The sequence below is a fragment of the Caretta caretta genome, chromosome 2 (assembly GCF_965140235.1).
Source record: "Caretta caretta isolate rCarCar2 chromosome 2, rCarCar1.hap1, whole genome shotgun sequence".
Lineage (NCBI taxonomy): Eukaryota > Metazoa > Chordata > Testudines > Cheloniidae > Caretta > Caretta caretta.
In genome coordinates, this window is record NC_134207.1 from 135,695,029 (window position 1) to 135,721,703 (window position 26,675).

The 26,675-nt window shown below is 40.2% G+C and overlaps 1 protein-coding gene and 1 long non-coding RNA gene across 4 annotated transcripts in view; one reads left to right on the forward strand and one right to left on the reverse strand.

The window, feature by feature from the left end:
- Positions 1-26,675, forward strand: part of RETREG1 (reticulophagy regulator 1) — a 145,209-nt gene that overhangs the window by 60,010 nt on the left and 58,524 nt on the right. Inside the window, exon 1 of one of the 3 annotated variants that reach the window (XM_075125435.1) lies at positions 21,696-21,929. The exons of the other annotated variants lie outside the window; for them this stretch is intronic. Within the exon in view, the coding sequence (XP_074981536.1) occupies positions 21,895-21,929 (35 nt within the window). The 5' untranslated portion in view covers positions 21,696-21,894. Of the gene's footprint in view, positions 1-21,695; positions 21,930-26,675 lie in introns of those variants that run through there. 3 annotated transcript variants of the gene reach the window in all.
- LOC142071103 (uncharacterized) lies at positions 902-16,320 on the reverse strand. The gene is made up of 3 exons (XR_012667079.1): positions 16,144-16,320; positions 8,033-8,153; positions 902-1,752 (listed from the first exon to the last, which is right to left on the reverse strand). It is a non-coding gene; the product is annotated as an uncharacterized LOC142071103 (long non-coding RNA).

Sequence of the window (26,675 nt, forward strand, 5' to 3'; positions counted from 1 at the left end):
AGGTTATATTCCCTACAGAAAAGACTACATGGTGCCAGATTTCATTCAAGGATGTTCAACCTAAAACCTTGCCATGTTATGTCACATATGTTTGCATGGAGCATTTATCTCCTATTTTCAGGGATCATTCACCACCGCCAGTCACAAATATCAGTCCTTTTATCTGAAGCTGGTGAGCAGCAATCTAGTTACAAGAATATCCATGTGGTCCTGTACAGAGATAGTGTACTAAAGCAGTTGTTCCTAAGCATTGATCTGTTACTTATAACCTGAGTGTCTGATCATACTTCAGATGCCTTGCTGTGTTTTGGGGCTAGAACATGGGCATAGAACCTCCAGTCATCTTGCTGCTGCGTTGGCATCATCCCCCTTTCCATGCTGTTACATTCTGTTTCAGAAAGCTAATCGTTTTAAACACTTTCCCAGTATCCCCTTTGGTTTTAAAAAAAATAGGCTTGTAAATTCTATAAAGCCAAACATTCAGTTATAGGCAATGTACAGTAGATACAGCAATGAAAATAAATATTTTCAATTAAGAAAACTGTTTTCCTAAAATCTGTGACTTGAGAAAATATTTTCAGCACTCCTAACAAACCAAAGTTACATGATAATGAGCTAATTACTATTAATTGTTTCTAACTTCAGTTTGTAAACCACAATGCAAATTTCAGAAAGGAGACATTTCAGAGTTTTAAAAGAAAAAAGAATGCTGGTTTCAGTTAATTTGAGAATTCCAGGAATGTGTTTCACATTTCTGTTATAGTGAATGAAATGAGTCACCCAGAAACCATTACTAAAATATTTTTTGTTGCTCCTAAATGAAAATTACTTTAAAGCTTAGTGCCTGTAGAGTGGAGGCAGAGAGGAGACGATAATGTGTGAGAATGAACTTAAAAAGTGGTAGGTTTTGACCTTTACTTGTATCTTGGTTCACTAAATACAGGCATTAGATTACAAAACGTAATACGGAAATTATTTACAGAGGGCACAAGAACCTACAGTGACAGCTTTTTTTCTCTGGGTGTCATGTGCAAACGTCCGGGTTATGATGACACTTGAGGGTGTGCTTACCAGCACAGCATCTGATTAGTCACTTAACTTAGCAAGGAATGTCTTGGCACATACCTTATCAAAACATGTGAATATATCAGCAGAATAACATGTTTATTTCCTACTAAGCACTTCAACACATAGTATAATGAAACAACTTCGTATTCTATACACTGTTAAAAAACAAAGTGTTATGATACTTCATTTGAGTTGGTCTTCCCTATGAACAGTTATCTGATGTGTTTATCTATTGAAATATATTTTACTCTCCTTAAACTGCTTCTCTAGTGATTTAGTCAGTGCATGGACAATGTTCAAAAGTAGTGTTGTCTGTCAGACTTTAACTATTTCTCATTCTTACAGTGAAAAAGATTGAAGCTAATATATCCAAGTTTTTTTCATGCTTAGTAGTATTGCTTTTGTTTTATTTATTATTTCTTGAGAGTAGGTGACGAAAAGTATCCTTGAGATCAGTCCATTACAAAGTTCCACGGACTTCAAGTTAATATTTAACATTAATATTTAAAGTATAAAATTCCTTCTTCGAGTGTCATGGGTGCTCCACTCCAGATGCACGTACCCAGCTGTTGTCTCACGGCAGCATTAGGGTCTGTCTGTGCGCGCGTGTCCCACACCCCCTCAGTTCCTTCTCAATCGGCTGAAGACGGGGCTCAGGAAGAGGTTCAGCACTGCCCCTGGTCACTGAAGGAAATAAGTAGAAATAGGTAGATAGAAGTGTCCCAGTTCTTTCCCTTCCTTTAGAATAGTTATTCCTTGTTCATTAGCTAAAAAAAATTGTTTTTTTTTTTTTATTCTCACGTTCATCTCCCGTTGAGACTTCCCCCTCAGGCAGTCATAGCTTCATGATGCCGGGGTCCCCTGGATTCAAAAAATGCATCTTCTGCAATGAGTCTATGCCATGGTCTGATGAACAGTCACACTGTGTGAAGTGTCTAGGCGAGACACACGTCCCCGCTAAGTGTGTCCATTGTACTAGCCTGAAAACCAGGGCTCGCCAATGCAGAGACCTGCTGCTGAAAATGCTCCTTATGGAGAAATCTCTGCAGCCACCAACAGAGATGGGCACAAGTAAACCCTCTCCCTCATGCTCCCCTGCCAGGTCGGAACCTACCAGGAGCACGGCTTCACTCTCTCATGCGAAGAGGCAGGAAACCCCAATCTCTCCACACAGAGATCTACAGAAACAGAAAAGGTCTCTGGCGAAATCTCTTCCTCCGGTGCTGACCGTGGCAAAAACTGGCACAGCTGACCACCCCAGCACCTCAGGCACAGCTCTAATGGGGCACAGAAACCAGGACTCGACTACCCCACAGCAGGCAGCTTTCCTCAGCACTGGCCCTGCCAGCACCGTGGACGGACCCAGTGCCAGCAGTGCAGTCCATGAGCCTGACAATGACCTCCGCCGCAGATGCACCACTCCCGCAGAAATTGCTGCAGACGTCGGCTCACGCTCCGAGACCCGCAGCACCGCAGTCCATGGAGCAGCAGTAGTTCTTGAATCAGGCCCCAGAGCCTGACTCTCCCCTCCTAGGCACCGAGCACTCACTCTCTGACCAGCTGCTCTCACCACCCGACTTGGCCACCCTCACCGACCGTGAGAATGACATGCTGCAGCAGGCAGAGTTTTCCCTGCTTGACTCTCCTCTCCCACCGGAGCCATACCTATTTCAAAGCACAGCACTTCACAAGAACCAGCCTCAATTTCACTACTTTGTCCCCCCACGGGCGGGGCCCCACTTTTCATACCCTGTGCACTGGCCTCAGTGGTACCCTTGATCTACCCATTGCGCCAATCCTTCTCGCAGACCTTCCACCAGACCGCAGACCTTCTCTGCACCTCTATCTCCAGTTCCATCTACATTCAGAGCTCCTGAGCTGCCCCTCGAAGATGTGGGCTACGAACCTTTCCCTGAATCACCTGCTCATAACTCTCCATCAGCTGCAGATGAAGCTCGCATGACACCACTGCCACAGAACGTGGATGATTTTAAGCAGTTCCAGGAACTTTTTAAGAGGGTGGCAATCAGCCATGACATTCCATTAGAGGACATGCAGGAGACACAACACAGACTCCTGAAAATCCTCCAACCCTCTGTGCCATGAAAGATTGCACTACCCATAAACGAGGCTCTCCTGGAACCCACTGATACGATATGGCAGATCCCTGCCTGCATCCCACCAACATGTAAAAGGGCTGAACGTAAATATTATATACCAGCTAAGGACGTAGATTTCTTATTTTCCCATCCACTGCCCAACTCTCTTATGGTGGATGCAGTGACCCATAGAACAAAGCAGCCACAATACAGGCCCACTCTGCAAGATAAGGACCTCAAACGACTTGAATTCCTGGGCCATACTCCACCCTCCTTGCAAGCTACGACTATGACAGTTACAAGTTATTTGACTTTACCTCCCATATCCCAGAGGACAGAAGAGCGGATTTTAAATCTGTCCTCATCGAAGGTCAACTGCTGTCTAGGACAGCGCTACAAGCATCCCTGGACATGGCAGACATAGCAGCCCACACTACTGCCACCATGGTATTGATGCACTGGTCTTCCTGACTGTCTGCATCTGGCATCCCTAAATATCTGCAGACCAAAGTGGAGGACCTTCCCTTTCATAAGGATAAACTTTTTTCCAAAAAAATCGATGAAGTTCTTCACACCATGAAAGACTCTAGGTCCATCCTGTGCACACTGGGGATATACCCGTCTCTCCCCAGGAGGCAACAGGATCAACCTTATCAGAGGCCCCATGCACAACAATATCACCGGCCCCAGTTGAGACTGTATGATACTGAGAGGAACCGCAACAGACCTCTCAGGCACAGACAAAACCATGCACAACCGACTACATCCCACACATCAAGAAACAAACAAACAACAATTCCCCAGGGCCTCTTTATTCCCCGTTTTAAAGATAGGTACTATGTTTTCCCTTCTCCAGTCTACCGCGACTCACCCCATCCTCCAGGAGTTCTCGAAGATAATTGCTAACAGTTCCAAGATTGCTTCAACTAGTTCCTTAAGTTTCTTAAGTACCGTTAGGTGAATTTCATTAGACCCTACTGACTTGATTACATCAAATCTATCCAAATATTGTTTAACCTATTTTTTGCCTATTGTGGCTTGGGTTCCTTTCCTTTTGTTGTTAATATTAATTGGGTTGAGTATCTGGTCACAATTAACCTTTTTAGTGAGGACTAAAACCAAATAGGGATTAAACACCAGAGCCGCCTTCATATCCTCAAATATTACTTCTCCTTCCCCACTAAGTAGTGGATTTACATTTTCCTTCATCATTGTCTTGCTCCTGATGTATTCAGAGAACCTCTTCTTATTGCCTTTTACATCCCTTGCTGGGTCTAACTCATTTTTGTGCCTTAGCCTTTCTGATTTTGTCCCTAGATGCCTACGCTCTTCCTTTGTACTCCTCCTTAGCAATTCGTCCATGTTACCACCTTTTGTAGGATTTCTTTTTGATTTTCAGGCCGTTAAAGAGCGCCTAATGGAGCCATATTGGCTTCTTACTAGTCTTGCTATCTTTCCTTCACATTGGGATAGTTTCCTTTAATGTTGTCTCCTTGAGAAATTGACAGCTCTCCTGAACTTCTATTACTTAGCTTTTTATTGCCATGGGACCTTACCTACCAGTTCTCTGAGTTTGTTAAAGTTAGCTTTTCTTGAAGTCCATTGTCCTAATTCTGCTGCTCTTGCTCCTTTCTTTCTCTAGAATCATGAAATCTATCATTTTGTGATCACTTTTATCCAAATTGCCTTCCACCTTCAGATTCTCTTCCAATTCCTCCCTATTAGACTTGACTCTGACCAAAATGTCTGTTCCTTCCTCCACTTTCAGAAACAAAAAGTTGTCCCCAATACATTTCAGTAACTTTTTGGAAATTTTGTTTTGCTGTATTACTTTTTCCAACAGATGTTTAAATAGTTAAAGTCCCGCATTATTAGCAGGGCTTGTGATTTGGTTATTTCTGTTATTTGTATTAGAAATGCCTCATCCACCTCCTCTTCCTGAGTTCATGGTCTATAGTTGCTCCTTTCCCTCATGTCCTCCCTATTTTTTTCCCTTTCATCTTTACCCCGAGATCTCAGCTGGTCGGTCTCTCACCACCTCCTAGACCTCAGAACAACTGTACAAAATTACACTGATGTGATTGACCATGTGATGTATAAAGCAAGTTTATTTCTGCATTATTTTTGTATTTTATGCATTGTAAAGTCCTGGAAAGACACACAGAGTAGCTATTGCCTAGATTCAAACTGAGCACCTGTTACTACCATGGACTTCCAGGGGAGGGGCAGGTGCTCAATGCCACACAGGATTTGGCCTTTAAACAGCTAGGTCACAGGTTACAGTTTAATATGCTACATCAGTAATGGGCGTAAAAGTGTTGTCTATCTGCACTTGGAAACTACTGGACTTCGGTGGCATTTTTAAGTGAGGTCATTTTTAAACAAAATTTTGCAGTTTTGTCTTTTAAATAAGACAGAATTTTAAGCTGCATCTTCCGATGTTTCCTTTGAACACTGGCCTAAGACAGATAAATGTAAGTGTGACCCTTCTGCCCATCAGAGCTGGCAGCAACAAGGGCCGGGTTCAGTATCTAGGGGTTCCGTTCCAATAACACAATGCAAAACCATTTCAAGCCCCCACCCCGTGACCTGGGACAAATATATACCACCCCACTGGGTGCCTCTAAGAGGCAATACTTCCCCTCTCGCAAGCACAGAGTTTGAGCGTAGCAAAAGCCTTTTAATAATGGAGAGAAACAATGTGGCATTATGTTGGGGGAAACACCACCAACAGGATTCATAACACAAGCCATGAGCAAAAACCCACCCCAAGCAAATTGGGCCATGTCCTCTCCCTTTGGTTCTTGAGTCCAGCAACCCAAAAGTCCAATAACCCAAAAGTCTCTGTCTCTGTCCTTGGGGAGTCCAGAGTTCAGAAGTTCATCTGCAGAGTTTTAACCCTCCCCCCCCCAGCCTGTGTGGAAATTGGGGTGGGGGAGTAAAGGGGCATCTTATGTGCTCCGACAGCCAACTGCCCCATCTCTCTGTGGGTTTCTGCTGCAGCCTTCACCGCCAGCCGCTCCCCTGGTAGCTGTCCTAGAAGCCACTCCGCCAGCTGCTCCCCCCGGTAGCCATCTTGCGAGCCGCTCCACCAGCTGCTCCTCGCCGGTAACAGGCCTGCGAGCCACTCACCAATATATCTTCAGGCTCCCTACTACTTAACACAGTACTCGGTGATTTCAGCTCGTAGTAGGGGAGTCCAGTGCTGGGGCACCATTGGCCCAAAGTGAATTCAGCTCTGCAATCTGTAATCAGACTCCTAATGGAATCAAAATTAGCTCTGCTATTACACAGTGGAGAGAGGAGGCAGTGCAGCTGGCATTTAGGACCCTCAGAAGGGGCCCATACCACAAGTTACAAATGTCTGTCCCCAACCTTTCTCAATTCACTGAGTTTTGGAACCCATGTCCCTTGCCTAGCAAGTGCTACTTAGTTGATGGCGAGTACCTCCATCATAACAAAAAGCCAAGTACAGTTCCACTGTCCTTGATCCACATAATCAGGATAACAACACTTTATTCTTCCTGCCCCAATAACAGAGAAACTGGGGATCCCACAGCAGTCAAAGTGTGAACATCTAGGTGGAGTGGCACATGAGATCAGCCCCTGAAGTTCTTTTCCACAACCCATCACAACTCACCACCAGATGTCAGGATAGAGCTCATCCTGACTCTGCTTACATAAGAAAAATGTCTCCATTTTTGGTTGCAAAAGCCCCAACTGAGCTTGAACAGTTGCAACACAGGTTTCTTGAAATCTTGTGCTGTGGCTGTACAGGAATGGAGGAAGAGATTCCTTGCTTTCATCACAGTGTCTGAAATCCCATCAGCAGACCACTTTCACATGGTTGACTGCTTGGTTATTAGTCTTTATTTTTGGTAGCAGTGGCAAGTGTTTCTTACTATGAGAAGTTTTTAGCTAACTTTCCAGATGGGATCATTCAGATTTGGATTAATCTGCTGGCAGCTTTGGGGCAATTATTAGAGAGGACAAATACAGGAGCTTTTCTGCTTGAATTTCAAATATACCACCCAAAGCAGTTCTGGAGGCTCCTCAGAAAATATTTACTTCACAATTACTAAGTAAGCAAACCGCATACTGAGTGTAATTATTTTGTTTTTTCCATTGTGCAAAGATTCTTTGTGCCAACAATATGCAAGTGCCCTGAGAAACCAAGCTAAATATGTCTACATATAGAAACTTCTTAGGCCAAGATTCTGAAGTATGGTCACTTATCTGAAAAGAGCAACGGTTATCATGGTGACAAAATATCTCACTTTTTATCAAATATATGCATGAAACTACTTGTAAAATTAATGCTTTTTCAGTACTCCAAATGTAAAATGTAAAGTGAAATATCTTCCCTTAATGCAAAACTGATAGACTTCTTTAGAGCTGTTATGAAAAATGATGATAAAGGAAAGAAGGGTAGTATTGTGATGGGTGTTAGTACTGTGGCTTTTCAAATTTTAAAATGATCTCAGCTGGTGTCTTCTAAAATTTTTTTTATAAAAATTTTTGGATTAAACAGTAAGAGAAACAAAGAACGAAAGATGGGAGGCTCATGGCAGTATAGGAGCAAAATTAAAGTAACGGAAGTTAGAATGGGACCTTGTGTTATAAAATAAAACTATAAATTAGTCAAAAAGTGAGTAAGTACAGACATGTTTATAATACATATTTTACTGATTACTACTTGTGTTTAAAAACAAAACACATATATAGTTATACTGATTTTGAAAATGACCCAATTTACTATTATCTCTGGCACTTACCTTCAGCACGTTATTTTGACAAGGGAGCCTTGTAAGTTCTTTGATCCAAAGCCATTTGAAACCCTGTTTAAAAATCTAAATATGACTCACCATGCTTGTCTACGTTGCATTATATAAAAAAGCATTTTTGGTTTGTGTGATGACACCTTCAGGAGACACGGTCGCAGGTATTACAGGTCCCATTTTACTTCACAAAGTCAAAAGCCCAAGCCTGGAGAGAAAAAAGAGGTAAATGTATAAACTGTTGTTTTGTTTTGTTTTAAATAATGGCAAATGTACTTCATTTACTGACCAATACATTAAAAAAAATCACAGAATCTTACCCTGTTTTCCCATAGACTATGTAATTTGTAATCTCCAGAATCAGGTTCAAGAAACATAAACTTTGTGTGCACATCCAGCATCATTTAAAAACTCTGTTCTTTGATTCAGGGAAAATACAAATTCTGTAAAAGTACAGATGAAGTTTTTATGATCTCCAAGTCTGATTCAGCGAACTCCAATGCTTTGTGGACACAGTAGGTCAAGCTTGTAAAATGTGGTTACCACCTATAGCTCATATGGAGAAATCTTCACAGCTTATTTTGGAGGTTTGAGCCTACACGCACTGCCTTTATTTTGTTTGGGAAGTTCCTAAATCAGCACAAAAAACTTGAAAAAGGCACAAAGTGTGTGTGTGTGTGTGTGTGTGTTAAAAAAAATCATTCCCAATAGGTCTTCTGATAGGAAGCTTGGACAGTGTTAGATTTAGCTCTGTGCTACAGTAACACAGGCTTTTGATGTATTGAGTTAAAGTTTGTCAAATCAGCACTTCATATCGTTTGCTTTTTGTGCATTTGATATAAGGGCATAATATTGTATGAGAAGATGAGCCATGTGAGCAGAGTGGCTTCAGTAAGTCGTAACAATTCAATATTTATCCTAACATTGAAAAGAATCAAGCAGCTAATTTAAAGCTTGATTTCTTTTCTGCCATTTTTTAAGGAAAACTTTTTCATCTGAGGAAGATAGAACCAAATTACCCTGGTTTTATTCCAAGCAGTTGCAGAGGTGGGGAATATTCCCCTTTTAATCTTGTGATTCAGTATCCGACTAGGTTCTTAAGTTAAAGGGTCACTATCTCTGGCTTAGATAGGCCTCAGCATGTACCCTACAGTACCTTAAATTCTGAATAAGTCTTCCCAAGTTCTTCTGGTGTCCAAATAAACATGATCTAACATTGTCATGTTTCAGAGTAGCAGCCGTGTTAGTCTGCTATTAGTCTGTCTGTTATTCACAAAAAGAAAAGGAGTACTTGTGGCACCTTAGAGACTAACAGATTTATTTGAGCATAAGCTTTCGTGAGCTACAACTCATGTTAGCACTGTTATGCTGCATGTCATTTTATATGATCATTTGGGCAAATGTAATGTTAAACATGTACATTGAGGTAGGCTGCAATGAGAAATGACTAACTTAACTAGTCAAGGAAGTACAGGCATTGAAATAGAATCACATTTGTGACAACTTAGTGGAGGAAGTGTTTCTGGTGCCTTGGATAAATACACAGTTTAGAAACTATCGAAGTGGAGTACATGTGGTAAATAAACATAATTTTAATTAAAAGATCTCAAACTGTTTAAAGATCAGTAAATGTTGTTCTCATTTTACCTTGAGTAAGACTAAGACAGGGGTCTCAAACACATGGGCCTGCCATAGGTGCCGACTCCACTGGCAGCCAAGCTCCCCTCACGACCCCGCCTCTGCCCTACCAAGCGTGCCGCATCCCCACTCCTCCGCCTACCTCTCAATGCTTAGGACTTTCCGGGGGGAGGAGCAGGGACGCAGTGCGCTAAGGGGAGGAGGCGGGGCTGGGGTGGGGATTTGGGGAAGGGATTGGAATAGAGGCGGGGGGGCAGAGTTGGGGCGGGGACTTTGAGGAAGGGGTTGGAATGGGGGCTGGGAAGGGGTGGGAAGAGGCAGGGCAGGGACGGGGTCTCATGGAAGGAGTGGGGTGTGGTGGGAGTGGGGGACTTTTGTATCTTTGTCTGAAAAAGTGTCAGTGATGCGGCCCTCAGGCCAAGTCCTCATGTGGTCCTCATGTGGCCCTCATGGTGATTTGAGTTTGAGATCCCTGGACTAAGATATCAAATTTTTGCAATCTGCTCACTGTCAGATGGTAAACCAGTAGCATAGTTGACAATGGAATCTAGTTGTCTGTCTTACTTCCATTGTGTAAGCATTAAACCAGAATGTTTTTCTTAAGGACAACTTAAGGCAAACTGTTATCTTACAAATACCAAGCAGCTGGTATATTAATATGCTGATGCTTTTTCAAGCACTTCAGGTTATAAGTCCAGAGTTAGACCTTGACTTTGATCCTGTGGCATGTTAGACACTTTCCTTCAGCTGGAATTTCCCCGGTTGCACCTAAAATAAGTTAAAGATCCAATCAGGAAGTTGATATCCTTCCCCCACACCTGCTCCAAACACTAGCAGTGCTGAGCCATGTTCATTTGCCCTGGCAAATTGCCGTGTTTATGATCCAAGTTAAACACAGGCATTAGTACTGTCTAGCTGCATATCTCTTATTTACCTTAGAAATTTTGCATGATTAAATGATTCCTCACTTCCTGAGCTGGCTCACATATAGCATTGTCTTCTAGTGGCCTCCACTATCCTCAATGGGTAAACTGCTGTTTGCCTCTCATGCAGGTATATATCAGGTTTGATAGTTGTATTGGAATATACAATGTGCCAACAGTAGCTTGAACACTTTTCCAGGTCTGTATAATAACTTCTCATGCGATTTGTCTAGACACTTGAAATAGTTTAAAGTTCTCAAACTTTCCATCTCTAAACTGGTGAGCCTTTGAGCAATGTTACTTGTTACCTTGAGCTAATTTCAAGGATGTAGTAGTACAGGATTCATGAGTCACATCTTTGAAGTGTATATACTGTTGCCTTAACAACAGACAGCATATATGTTACATATTTATCTATTCGTTTGGAATTTTCCTACTCTATAATACGAGTGCCCATCTTTCAAAAATATACACATAAATAGGTCAATCAGTTACCTCAAGATAAAATCAAATTAGCCAGTAACATCATCAGTATGACAAAGTAATTTTCTATGAGAGTCTCATGCAACAACTACTCCACTCTACCCATCACCCATCTTTTTTACAGATGAGAGAGAAAAGATAACCCTGAAAGCTAATAAACTTGGGCAGTTACGGATCGACTAGTAAAGCACATTCCAAAGTCTCAAATTCCCTGCTTGCTGAGTGGATTACCCTCTTGTTGCCTTCAACAGGTAGGGAATGTGAGAAGCCCAGAGGGCATGCTGGGAGGATAGGGGCTGTGACTTCCCATTCCCCCTTTTGTCTTTTGCTTAGCTGTTGGCAGGAACAGGAGGTAATGGGGCCAGTGAATTGGCTTCCAGATGTCCCTTCCCTGTCTATTTAAGCTAGCCTAGGCTTTTCAAATGCCTCTTGCTCTCCAATTAGCTGCCCTGCCCTCCTTCCCCTTCATTCTATGTTGGGAACAGTCCCTTTTATGTTGCTAGGAGTCTGACTGACTGCCTGTTTTCTAGTGATCAGGAAGGAATTTTTCCCTTTGAGGCCATGTTGGCAGGAAGTTCGGTGGGTTTTTTTTTATGTCTTCCTCACAGCCTCCTGGATGTACAGTTAATTGAAAACAATAGATTATTGGAAGGTTTATATAATGAGGGTAGGACTACTGACCCATCACAACTTCTGGCCTGTGCCCAATGCATATAAAGGCTAAAAGCACCAGCTCCCAGAGGTCAGTGGGACTCAGGGTTTTGCTGTAGGACCTTACACTTATATAAGGAAAGAGTCCCCAAATCTTTGAGGACTGAGGTCTCTTCACCACCAGCTTTGTGGCCTCTGTCACCCACCCCACCCTCCCCCCACCCCTTACACAGGGATGGGGAGAGGGAGGTTTTATAATTGAGCTGAGCCTGTAGGGTAGGTAAGGGAGCATCTATCCTGAGTTACTGTTTTGTTTGTGAGGTTGGAGCCCTGTAACCTGCACTGGAACCTATTAAAATGCCTGGTACGTAAGAGTGAGGAGTGGGCATTGTAGGTGCCAACCCCAGTGTATAAATAATAAAGTTGCAGCCTGCTGATTAAACCCATCCCATGTGTCTGTCATTTATTCTCCTTCCTGGCCTGTCAGTGATTTATAATTCATGTAATTAGCCTGAGTTGCAGATAATGATGGGTAAAGTGGTATATATGTACAGTCTATAGACTTCAGAATATATAGGAAATGGGCTTTGTGAGAAAAAAGCTTTTACAGTTTCACACAACAGGAAAATATGTATGGTGCTGAATTCCTTTGACCAGTTTCTAAATTAATTTCTCAATGTGATTCAAGGTGATACTTCCCTCCCTCCCTCGCGCACACACATTTGTTTCCATGGCCAAAAAAGTCCCAGGGCAGTTGAGATTTTCACCCTTTGTGGTAAGGACTCCTGGCAATCTATCTAGATAAGGGGTGGGCAAACTATGGCCTGTGGGCCGCATCTGGCCCCCCAGGGCTTTGGATCTGGCCCGCAGGATTCCCCCCCACTCTGGCGCCGCAAGCCCCGCGCCGCTCCCTGAAGCAGCTGGCACCACATCCCTGCAGCCCCTCGTGGGGGTAGGGAGGCCAGAGGGCTCTGTGTGTTGCCCTCGCCTCCAGGCACCACCCCCTGCAGCTCCCATTGGCCGGGAACAGGGAACCGTGGCAAATGGGATCTTTGGGGGAGGTACCTGGAGGAGCAGCAAGGGCAGCACACAGAGCCCTGTGCCCTCCCTTTTCCAGGGCCGCAGGGACATGGTTCCGACTGCTTCCCAGAGCAGCCTGGGGCCGGGGCAAGCAGGCAGGGAGCCTGCCATGGCTCCGGTGCACGCCACTGCCACCCTGGTGCCGCTCTAGGTAAGTGGCACTGGGCTGGAGCTCATACCCCGAACTGCTCCACCCCACACCCCAACTCCATGCCCGAGCCCCCTGCTGTAGCCCGCACCACTCCTGCACCCCAACACCCAGCCCTGAGTCCCCTGCCATACCCCTCCTGCACACCAACCCCCTGCCCTGAGCCCCCCTGCACTCCGCACCCCTCTCTGCACCCCAGTCTGCTTCACTGAGCTCCATCATACACCTCGCATCCCTCCTGTGCCCCAATCCCTTTCCCTGCGTCCTTTCCTGCACACCACACTCCCTCCCACACCCCAACACCCTGCCCCAGCCCTGCATACAATTTACCCACCCAGATGTGGCCCTCGGGCCAAAAAGTTTGCCCACCTCTGATCTAGATCCTCTCTCACTTTCTCACATACATTCACCATGATCTATGATATTTGTATCTGAGGAAGAGGTACTACTTTGACACATCTGGGAGTGTGATTACTTTTTATTCTCTAAAGTATTTTCTGACTTTCTCATTCTTTCTACAGCTTATATACAAAAACCAAAGTGGAAAAAAATCTTGGGCTCTGTGTTTCACAAAAATGGGCTAGTATGAGTGCCTCATGGTGAGACACTAACTACACATAATGACAATCCATGACTTACAAATCAGGTGTTGGTGTCTATAGACAGCCATGCCTCCACCTTGTTCCATTTTTGTATGTTTCCTTAACAAAAATGTGACTTGTGTGCTTTGTTCTGAGGACTAAATATTTGTTGCATGTGTTTTAACTCTGTTTTCTATGGATGTTTTAATATTGCATATATGATTTTTGCCATCCAACCTGAATGCATCTTTTCTAAATATTTAGCTCATGTTTTTTAAACTTGTTTTAAAAATGAGATTATTTCCTCCAGTTATGGAGAAGGAACACAATTGTGTATGTGTATACTCAAACCCAATGGACACATACAACTGTGAATATATAAACAAAGGTCTATGTATTTATATTAAATGTATAAAAGTATATTTTGTGTATGTACAAGGGGTCTGCCCTCACATAACTTGTTGGATCAAGGCATTCGCTAATGGTACAATACTTATGTAAATCACATTGGCCAGGCCAAGCGTGGTGAATTTTTTATATAGAGTTACATGGTAAATCACCCACAAATAAATGTAAATATCTTCTCTACTTTGATGGGGACATGTCAGAAATTCTGTACACACAGTATAGGCTGTTGGAAGTTTTTCAAAGTTAGGCACGTACAGTCTTGCCCATACATTTTTAAGTCAGGGGGGAGCCACACAGAACAGCTTAAAGGGTTAGAGTATAAGTTATACATACAGCATATATCCTTCAGCAAGTTTGCAGTGTTACACAGAAGTTGCTATAATAGACTCTTCTGATGTAATCCGTGTGAATTTACATATTTTATGTTGTACTACATATATAAATAAATGAAAATTATTTGGAAAATATATATGCTTCCCTGTATGAAAAGGGAGGGTAATAATGTTCATGGAATATTGGGTTGTATTTATCTTTAGTTGATCTATTTTCTTTTACTAAAAAATAGACATTCCCAGTTCATTGAAAAGGGGAATGTACATTTAGACTTGGTTTCAAATTATGAGAAATCCTAACTTCTGACATTCATGCTATAAGGAGCTATTATGCAGCTTTGCAAGTTGAAAGGCCTATTCTTAAAGTAGTAAAAGTTTGTGAAATTTTATTTTACTAGAAAAGTGAGTATATTCTATATTCATAAAACCTTTTCATCTTTTTTGTTATATTAGAGAAAGATTAAAGATTATGTCCAGGTTATTACTTCAGTAAACAAATACAAATTCTTTTACTTTGCAGCATTTGCTGTCATTATTCCTGCTGCTGAAGTCAAGTCTGAGTGATCATTAGGCTCTTTTGAAAGTATAGTAATAATCCAGAATAATCCATATCTATAAAACAATAAGGTTTAAATTTGCAATTCTCTTTATGAGAACAGTCTGATTTAATTTGGGTTTAGAAGAGCAATTACTATACAATATAATTGTGCTTTAAATCAAGTTAGGTTTTATTATATCTTTAAACATACAAAGTTGTCTGCATGACTTTTTTCATTCACCCAGACCATTTTAAAATTATGGGTTTATTCACAGTTCATAAAATTCATGTTGTACATTTAAAGACCCAATCCTTGTTTCTTTATTCATGTGAGTAGTCCCATTGAGTAAGGCAAGTATAAGTATGTTTCTGTATTCATATGGAAAAATTGATCCATGGAGTGAATCTGTTGGCAGATCTCTCTGTTGCCTTCACATCACTGTGTGCACAGTCACAGCAGAGGTTCTTATTTCAAATCCTTCTCTACTTCACAATTAAATCTAAATTTGTATGGATCTGGCTGTGGGACAGGCTTCAAGAACTGCACTCAGTGCATGTGATCAGAGTTCAAATAGCAAAGTCCATCTTTGTGTCTAGAGTTCAAGATGTTTTGATTCAAGATACCTTGGTTCTTTGTTGTCAGACACTGGAAGGGTTTCTTATGTCCCTCCTGTCTTGCTGGACAATACAGAATATCATCATGGGGCAAATCTATACTAAAGTATAGATTTGTGTGCATGTATGTTTACAAATAAACACTATGCGGCCCTATAAAACAGTAGTTTGGCTTTTTAGTTCTGATTATCAATACCTTGAGAAGGCTGTCACACTGAACAGCACAAGGAGAAGATTATAAGGAAACATGGAAATATGCTTAATCTTAGTGTATTTATTTAGTATACAAAATTGACATCAAAATTGATTTAATCTCCAATCTCAATTCCTTAGATATACATCTTTAATAAATATTGTTGTTAGAGATTCCTCATACAGTTTTCATTCCCTCCTCTGCTTTTTAACAGAATAAATGTAACTTGCAAAACAAAGTCTCAACAAGGTAGGGAGAAATCATTATAAATTGATACTCTTGTAGGAATATTATTCTGTGCAGTTTCTACTATATTTAATAAATTGTACCAACTATACCCTTCATGCTTACATAATCCTGATAGAAACTGAACCTTACAGAATAAAATAACATGCTCCTGGCAATCTGAATAATGTAGAGTCAGTGTAAGATGTTTCATGAAATATATAAATAACCTTCTGTACCCAGAAGCAGTATATACTCTACTAGTTAACTATAAATAACCAGAAAATTAAGGCAATTGTAACAGAGGTAGATCCTTTTTTCCACAGCTAGGTTGTAGACAAATTAGAAAAGAATGCTACACATTCCATGAGCATGTTCCATACCTTGCCTGGCTTTCCTGTGCTGATTCAATGCTATGTGGAGTGTCACCACACTAAATGGTGTGTGGCAAGTACGCCTATGTATCTTGCTTCTGCAGTTTGTCAGATAAAGATGGGGAAATTCCATAAACTTGAACTGTTGAAGAAAAGAACGGTTACATGGAACTTCTATTTGACAGTGTTGCCAGCACTGACAGTTGGCATGGCAACACAGTGATTATGCATATTTACTACCAGCCTGCTGCTCATCCTCTGAAACTGGGAATGCATACGGCCCACGTGATCCAACCCTACCGCCTGTCACCTTCACGCTCTGGAGGGAGGAACAGCAACCCTGATGTGACTCATCTTTTGTGTGAAATGGAAACAAAATTTATTTTAATAACATGCATTCAAACTTGTATGCTCAAATAAATTGGTTAGTCTCTAAGGTGCCACAAGTACTCCTTTTCTTTTTTCAAACTTGTATGTCACAGATATTATCTGGGTCTATGTAAAAGGCAGTTATTCAACAGCTGTCCCACACGTGAGTGTGTGTGTTCACTCTCTCTCTCACTCACACACACACACACACACACACATTTTTGCTACATTTGTCTTTATCTGGCTCTCCAGTAGCCCAAGATGTCACTGCTGCCAAACCAGTAACTTTTTAGGATGAAATGTTGCTTTTCCCTGTCACATAATGAATCCTTGACCATAGTAGTACACACTTTGTGCTGCCACCCAGAGCTTTATAGCATTGGCCTGGTCTTGCTGGAAAGGCATAGTGATTTAAAAATAAAATTATTAAAATTAGTGAAATTCGTATGAAATTACTTGACAATCATGCTAATAAAGGCTTGGGAAATTTACTTGATGATTTAGTATTGTAGTTCTTGTCCAAGTTTTGATCATCTTGCACAATTTGGCTTGTTGCCCTGACTACATCACACACACCCTTTAAGTCCTTCCCTTGGCTCCCACTCTTCCATCTGAAACAAAAATTTCTTATCCTTGGTTTCAAAGCTCATCACAATTTTGTTCCACCCTACCTATCCAACTTGTTACCTTTATATCAGGTAAGTTCCTACCTATGATGCCAGCGTTGATTGCCTGCTTCTCAAACAAGCACTTTCATGGTTCCTTCCATATTGCTTGCGCGGGGAGAGCTCCTAGTCAAAGTCCATAAAGCCAACTCTTTAACTTTTCTTAAGTCCCTCTTCAAAACTCACTTCTGCTATAATACAGAAAGAAACTGGAATCTGAGATTGGCTAGGTAGGTTGTGAATTGTGTAGTGGATCTAAAGGGTCCACCCCAGTTGATGAGCCAAGTGGTATCAATATTATGCCACATGATGATGGAATTTTTTATTTTTCTGTTTGCTATTAAAAATGCTGCTTGAGAATGTATTAGAGTTTGATTTAAGGATATTTACTTTGTATATTTTGTCATGATGTTGACAATTTGTTTTTTAATGGTTACAAAAGCTTTATTTTTTAAAACGCAATGTCAAATGATTATTGTCTGAGCCCCTCTCATAATTTCCCAAAGTATGAAAATTTAAATAAATAAAAATGGAAAAAATGCTTAAAAATAAACACTATCTGTTTAAATTTATTTTAAAAACTGCTTTGGGGATGAATGGGTATAAAGGAGACTGTTCTTTGTGGGACTCTAGCCTCATTTGTTACAGAAGTTAGGAAGGTGTGTAGTGAATGAATCAGGGAGAGAAAGGATGGTTTTATGGTTAAAGCAATTGAATGCTGCCTTGGAGAACTGGATTCTATCCCTACCTCTGCCACAAAGTTCCACTATGATACTAAGCAAGTCACTTTTAAACCAAACTTTTCAGAGTGTGGTCACAAAGGATAATATTCCTGGATGCTTGATTTGATACCTTAGATCTGATTTGCAGAAGTGCTGAGTACTCACAGTTGCAACTGAAGTCAGGGGGAGCTGTGCTTTGAACATATGAAGTGCTATCTAATGCTAAGTACCCTGACAAATCAGGTCCAAGGCATCTCAAATTGGGCATTCAAAATTAGTGCACGCTTTTGACCATAATCTCTCAGTGATTCAGCTCCATAGCTGTAAAATGGGGATAGTAACTCTGACAAGAGTGTTGGAAAGATAAATTATTTGTGAAGCACCATGCATCCGATGAAGTGAGCTGTAGCTCATGAAAGTTTATGCTCAAATAAATTTGTTAGTCTCTAAGGTGCCACAAGTCCTCCTTTTCTTTTTGCGGATACAGACTAACGCGGCTGCTACTCTGAAACCTGAGATAATATAGGTTTCAGAGTAGCAGCCGTGTTAGTTTGCATCCGCAAAAAGAAAAGCAGTACTTGTGGCACCTTAGAAACTAGCAAATTTATTTGAGCATAAGCTTTCGTGAGCTACAGCTCACTTCATCGGATGCACTTTAAGGTGTCACAAGTACTACTCTTCTTTTTGAGATAATATAGTGATGATCACCAAAGAAAAGCCCACGAGGAAATTAATAATTGTCTTCAGAGCAGGGTTTGAATAGTGTGCAGTAAATAAGGCCTAAGGCCACATATTAAACAATGAAGATAAAACAAAATATTAAATAGCTGCTCATTAAGTGAGCACCATCCATCCTGTGCACTGACTCAGGCAGGGGTCACGTGGAAAAAATAGTACGTGATCATGTAATTAAAGATTGTATCATAATGCATGTGCACAAGGAAGGAATTAAAGATGTGCAGCAACCTTGATTCTGGCACTTCCTAATTTTGGAGTGCTTGACTTCACAGTCTTTAATGTTAATTTAATGGAGTGGATGGGCAGGTAGGTGTGTACACACGTGTTCTATATAAGAAAAACACGTTTTTGATAACTGATAAGCCTGCAAACTCAGTCTGGGATCTCAAAGTCAAACTGGGTTATTTTCTGTATTGCATATCATCATTAATTAATGCAGATTCTAGAACATAGTTAACAATTTTGTTGAAAAGTTGCAAGCCAGAATGGAATCCAGCTCCCTCTGTCTTAGGCTAACAGGAGCCAAAAGCAATACACTTTGGTCACTGAAGGAAGCAGGTGTCATTGAATATTCATAGGGAACAGATCTGTTGTGTAAGGCGGCATCACTTTTACTAGCATGTGTTTACAATTAAATTGGATTGTTGGGGTGCAGTAACCACCCATGCCTGCTGTACCCTCAACATCTGTAACAAAGGGAGGAAGGAAGGAGTGCGGATTGGAAGGAAGAGTTGGCTAGCTGAGGACTGAGGAGAGGGACAGTGTGGAAGACTTGGAAGGGGGAAGGAAGTGGAAACTGGCTGAAAAGTTGGGGACAGGGAGAAGAGTAAAAAACTTCCCTTTCCCACAGACCTCCAACATGCACGTTCTCTGATGTTCACCCATTTTCTGAGAATTGTACATGGTCTCTCATTCAAATATTTTATCCAGCCTGCTTAGCTTTTGTGACTTGAAGTAGCCAATCTTTGATGGAATGACCTGTGAGAGCTATTTAGGGTTTTTTATGAATTTAGACCATTCTTGGTACAAGAGAGATCCCACTATTTATTTAGAATTCCTTTATTTTGAACCTTTTTCCTTAGGTTTTTTAAATTAAGAAGCAGTTTTCTAGTCAATATTGTACTACTTATAATACACACATTGTAAATGTCAGAAGTCTTAATAAATAGAACATAGAGCCTGATTTTTGCCTTACTCATTATCCCTACTTTGATCAGATACTTAAAACAATAGGTTTTTGTTAACTTATTTTTCCCAGAAACATTTGCACAATTCTTTCAGGTGGAATATCTAAACTTGTTGCTTCCCCTTCTAGAAAACAGCTTTTGGTGTAATGATATCCATAAGTAGTGATTGGTCCATAAGGATACTATAAAGATCACATTGTTATGCTTGTAAAAAGCACACGGGATCTTTTCAGGGGAAAAGGCAATACGCTGCATTTATTGAAAATATAACAGCATTTGCATTCAATCTTACACCCACACACACACGTCCTGCAGATGGTCTTAATAGTTACCAGTCTGTCGTAGCTTGAGTCAATCTAATGGCCAGTTAGATTGGGCACAAGTGAGAAGCTGGGTTCTGTCGGTTGCAATCCAATGCTCCGAGGCTTTGCAGGACTGAACCCAGAGTTTCATGGCAAAACACTCCATCTTCATAGTTGTAAATTCCCATTTGAGTCCATGCATTTTATACTGTCATCCTTTATAATCATTAGTCCTTAAGTGGTGTTAATCTTGGGATTTTCTGCTGTTATCATTTGATAGTTATTGTTGTCTTGGCATCGTTATCTCCTATTTGTTGTCTCACCTTCAGGGGTGCCTGCCTCACCTCTGAGGTCGTCAATGCTGCTAACGTTTAGCATCGGATACAATGGATGTTTTCAGATTGTCTCCTGATGTTTCCAAGTCTCTCTCTTTTTCTTGACCATCTGGACATTTGTGATGGGCTTTTCACTTATTTTTAACTATGCACATATTCCTCACTTACAGCAAACAATTTTAGAGACTTTCAGACAGGATAACATTTTGGAAAGGATTATATGGTTACTAAAGGGATTACAAGAACCTTATACAACTTAATTTGCAATGCATACAAGAAGCAAAACCTTATAGCAAATACTATAATGAAAACTTATCCTAAAACAAAAGGTGACCATAATCAGCCAAAAGGACTGTTGCGGTCTATTCCTGCCTTGAAATCAAAAAGGGTGGCTGGCAGGGCATATTAAATCATACTTATAAAATACATCAATAAATACTACATTCTAAATCAAAACATTTATTAAAATAGGATTTTCCTACTACAATATGCCTATGTCAAGCTGTTGTCTTATGGAAAGAAGCAACCTGTGAGGAAGCAATTTCACTGACTTGACAGGTTTCAGAGTAGCAGCCGTGTTAGTCTGTATCCGCAAAAAGAAAAGGAGTACATGTGGCACCTTAGAGACTATGCTCTAATAAATTTGTTAGCCTCTAAGGTGCCACAAGTACTCCTGTTCCTTTTTACTGACTTGACAGACTGTCACAAATACACACACAAGCAAGGAACCCGTGCTCATAACGCAAGAAGGAAATGAATCCTAACTGGAAATATAGATCTTCCAGTTCATTTTCCCTAATGAACTGCTAGTGTCTCATGACATTTCTAGATGCAGGAGAGGAAAATAACAGTATGTTGTCTGCCAACTGTGTGGCGGAGACAGCCAGTAAACAAAGTTTTTAGATGTTATCACAGTGAGAATATACCTTTTTTTCTAACCAACTACACAGTATTTTCTATATAATTTTTTAGACTGCTGTGACATTCCTGGTAAACTCCATGTACTGTAGCTTTCTATCATTTTGGTTTGTGCTTAGTTACAGCCAAGAAAAGCAGAGAGAAAACAGAGGAGCTTCAGTGGAGTCAGGCAAATAAAGGTTAATTACTGGCTGGTGATTCCTTCTCACATGACCATAAAAAAATATTTGGCTTTTGGGCTGTGCTTGAAACCTAACAGCCTGTCACGGTACCTGTAGTAAGATGTAACCTATTTATTTATAGAATTAGCCAGTCAAAATAGAACACTCTGAACTTCATTCAAGACGAGCAGTTGCTTAGGATGTGTGTAAACACGTACTCTCTGAAAGAAGCAGCACTTTACTCAGAAGCAGACAAAGCAGAGTCTTGGGCTGTTTTTCTTTTAAAACACGAAGAATTGAAAATCTTTGTCTGGATTTACTAGTTTGGTGTAGATTTCTTGTTGTTGTTGTTGTAAGTCTGAAATGTCGGAAGGTGAGGACTTTGGACAAGGTAAAAGGTACTGTAATTTACTTTTATAGCTTTTTCATATAGAATTATATATTTTGAAGTAGCATAAGAGTAAGAGCCTGGAAGTCCTGAATTCTGATCCCAACTCTAACTCAAACCTGCTCTGCAATTATAGCAAATCACGTCATCTGTCTCAGTTTCCCATCTTTGAAATGGACCTAAGGATACTTAGATCACAGCAGTGTTGGGAATTAGTTAATGTTTTTAGAGAGATTTTGTGTTGTAGAATGCTATATAAGTGCTAGTGTATTTTTAAGGGGGGGAAAAAGAGAATAACACAAAATAATTTAAGATTTCTGATAAATCACTCCTCTTAGCCATAATCCTGACAACAGCATAAGCCTCAAAATGTCAGACGCACAAATAACTTTTGTGAAACCTGTTTGACAGATCCATAATTAATACTGCTAGATAGGGCACTGTGTTCCTGTGAGACATGCCCATGGAATACTTTCTTTCTATGATCTGCTCTGTTTAAATTAGATTGTAAAATCATAGGAGAGGGACTGAGAAATAGGTGCTGATCTAAAATTTAGTTTTAGAAGCAACTATTTTGTTAAATTTTCATCAACGTAATCCATCATGCTCCAGTGGAAATAAATGTAATTACTTAAATTTAGCTACAAATATATGTTAAATGCAGATATTATTAATATTCCAATTAAAATGTGTTTAAAGTGAAGTATGAAGTTAACAAATGTTCAGTGTATCCCAGGAATAAGTGAGCTGGATTCCTTAAAGGAAATAGGAAAATATGAATAAATAAATGGCATTGGATTTAACATTGTGTGGTCTGCCAAAACATGTTGAAACCAGTAACCCTTTAGGAAGTAACATCTTGGCTGTCTGTAGGGAAATGCTTTTTTTTCCTTCAGAGACGACAAACTTGTATTTTACTTTTGTGTGTAAATCAGGCTGCAGCAAAGTTTCTGCTCTGGGAGGAGCGGGGAGGAAGTGTTGTTTTTTGAAAGCCAAACAGTATCTCCACTTTGAGACTATTTTAAGTATCATGATATTAGTGAAAAATATTGACTCCAAAGTATGATCAAAGGAACAGTTTGAGACTCCACAAATTATACAATGCGCTATGTCAATCAAAAGTTTTAAAACCACATAAAGAGGGCAGAAATTTGCTTGAAGACTTCCAGCTTTTCAAAAACAATTTTGTGCAGCCAAGGCACATTTTAAGGAATTGTAAGAACCAGAAATCTAGATTCACATAGGGCTTGAATTTATCATGCCAACTGATGAATCTGGATACAAACACAGTAGTTATTTTTTCCACGATTTATGGAAAAATATCTATAGTATTAAAATAGCTATTTCTACTTGTCCAGTCCAGGACAATATCTTCAGACCTGATTCTACAATTGGATGTGGCAAACTCCTGTCCCCATGTGGATCACTGGTGACATGACTGGGCCTCTGTGCAAACACATCAGTTCACCCACAAACATCCTGTTGCAGGATCTGGGCTTTCAGCAAATATCTGATGTAAAAGTATTGTAACTCAGTGTAATATGATTATTTTTAAAGTGAAGTTGTAATTATCTATTGATAGTCTTTATTTTAAAATATTGATTTAGTTGCTTTTTATTAAAAACACTTTAGCTGGTACTTTTATTAAAATCTGGTTATATTTACAATACAAGGAAGGAATAATATGAGTGACACAAGAAAACTCAGGGGAGGGGAGGGGTTTAAACAAAACAGTGTGATTTTTTTTTTTCATTATATCATGTCAGTCTTATGAAGGGACTGTATCCTGCACTTGCAGGAGAATGGAACAATTTGATCAGAGAGATTATTTTCCATCTCTATTTATCTTAACGCCAGTGAAAAATAATTGATTTAACAAGTTACTCTGAAACTTTTTGATTAATCTGATGTTTACCAATATACAAAGGAAACTAGAAGGATATGGACAGCATATGGAGTTCAGAATTTGTTGTGAGGAGGCCTTGGCTATTAGATATGAGATAATGCTGTAAAAATTAATGTTTAACCTGTTAGAGTTTTGTAAGCTGATGGTTTAGTTAGCAAACATTTCAGAAGAGAGAACTTGAAACAAAACATATTAATATTAATAGGGCCCACTCCTTCCATAATGAATTCCTGGAACAACCCTTGAATTCGTTGGCCCAAATCCTGGTCCCCACCCTTTGTGCCTCTCGAGTGGAACAAAACGGTTGGAAATCCAGTGTGATCAGCAAACTGGGAATTGCAGCTCTGTGCCAACTCCCACTTGCAGCCACCATCTATACCTCTAACATATCCCTCATGCTGAAGTGCAATATTTATTTTCCCTTTTCTTTCCCTTGAACTGGACTCAGTAATGTGAATTTCCCAGTTGTTTTCTGCTTTATAAATTCTCAGATTGGGAACTGTTTTTATATTTTAAAAAAGACTCAGGTGTTGGGGGGAGGAAGGGGACAAAAAGGAGTTTTTCTGATTTCATTTGCCTTTTTTTCTTAGCAAAAAGGGGATCATTTTTACCAGTGGATTTTTCTGGGCATTTAGCCTGACTTGAATAAATTTTAGATCAACTTTTGAAAATAACTACTGAGCATGTACAGGGGAAAACACATATTTTAGTTCTATTACATGGTTATAATAGTTTAGTTTTCCTACAGTCTGCATCTCTCGGTGCTTTTGAGTGTTAAATATAGTTAGTTTAGAATTTCCACTGCTGTTTTGGGGAAAAATGTGATTTTCAGGCAGCTAGACTAGATGACTTCTCAAGGTCCCTTCCAGCCCTACATTTTTATGATTTTATGAAATATATTATAATTGCTCACTGCTCAAGAAGTGTAAACACAGCTGTGAGTGCTTCAAAAAGTATTTGAAATATAACTGCCCATACCACTGAAAGCTTCAATTATACCAAAAATAGGGATATGTTTATTATTGAGAGGTAACATTGTCCAGTGGATAGGGCACTAGGTTGTGAGTCAGGAGACTTGGATTACATTTCTGGCTCTGCCACTCAATTTTTGTGTGACATGGGCAAATTACCGGATCTCTCTCTGACTTGGTTTCCCCTCTCCCTCACTATCTGTCTTGTTTATTCAGACTCTAAGCTTTTTAGGGCATGGACTGTCTCTTACTATGTGTTTGCTCAATACATAGAACAACAGGATTCCAATCTCAGTTGAGACCTCTAAGTGTTATGTACTATAAATAATTACTCAAAACATGGCATTTTGCATTAATAGAATAATAGATGTTCCCCTGTGTTTGATGGTAAGTAATAAAGTGTAATGAGTTTATTCTTTTGGAGATTTAATTAAATGCACGGATTTAGATATTTGAATAAGTGGTTGCTCATTTTCAGTTATTTCACCAAATGCTTGGAAGTCTTATTCATTTGATGACATGTCCAAGTGCATGGTCACTTGACCATATCACTAAATGTTTACCAGGCAGAATGACTGGTTTGATTATATGGCTGTAACATATGATGATGTTAATATTGTTATGGTAAAAGTTGCTAATGGCTCGCACATCAAGGGGCATTGATGTATAAAATTCCCCATACAAAGAGCTGAAAAAGCCATGCAATAACTAAACTCAGAGTTATTAAGGGTATTTTGGGAGTTAAAGCACTCTTCTTTGTCTGACAGTTGAAGATCTGAGTGTTCTCTGTTGAGGAGCAGCTTCACAAAAGGAAGATAGGTGCCCCACTCACCTTTCAAAATCATTTGAGCTTGGTGAGCAACCTTTGACTAGGGGTCTCCCAGGTGAAAAGTGTGGAAAACTCGCATAGAGTTTGTGAACCAGTGAAACATTAGGGAGGCCTGGGGAAGGAGGGAGAGAGCTGCTTCTGGGGATGAGATGGAGGTATCTGATATTAGAGTTCTGCAAGAAGGGAGTTGTCTGTGTTGCTGTTTGTTACCACTCTTGTTCAAGGAAGCACAACTTCTATACATTTTGCAAACAAACACATACTAAAAAAAGCCTGTGTCACAAATTTCTGCTCCAAACAGGAAATTCACCTTTTAGGCCACAAATTCTGCACTGCTTGGCAAAAGGGCAAAAATACAATACAGTAGAGCAAATATTGTGTATGTATAAAAATCAAGTTGCTAATGGTGTTTATATGTTAACACGGAAATGTTTGTTGTGATTTGGCAGAATCAGGACTTCAAATGAATAACGTTTGGCTACAGTGTCATATTACACATTATTTTTAAAATTATCTCAGTACTAGGAGCCTTGTATTGTTGATCATCCCCCTCCTTGGCAATCCTGGACGAGAGGATTGGCTACATCTATAAGAGATACCGGAGGCATTTGGAACCAGTGTCTAAAGCAACCTTTTATGTAAGGACTGGCCCATCCAAATTTGCTCCAAAAAGTAGGTCTGTGTTTGCAGACTGATGGGATGGTAGTTGAAATGGTCAAAACATTTAAACTGGAATTTATGTAGCTCATCTAACAGTAAGTCTCAACAAATGTAGTACAGATTAGAGCAAGCTACATGTGTTGAGGAACTAGGGGATAGGATTCTCTCCAAGAAATTTTAAATTACAGTTTAATGATCAGTTTTGAGAGAGACATCAGAGGAAAGTCAAAATATCCCCACGTCAAGTCATGGAATTGTAGAAAGTCATATCTCTCAACAATCATGAATTGAGGAGGTAAGTGCCTTCTCTTCAGAAGAGGCTCCAGACAGAGAACTATGACTTCTAGGAGCAGCCACAGGCAAAGATGAGGTTCCCCCTAGTATTTCAAA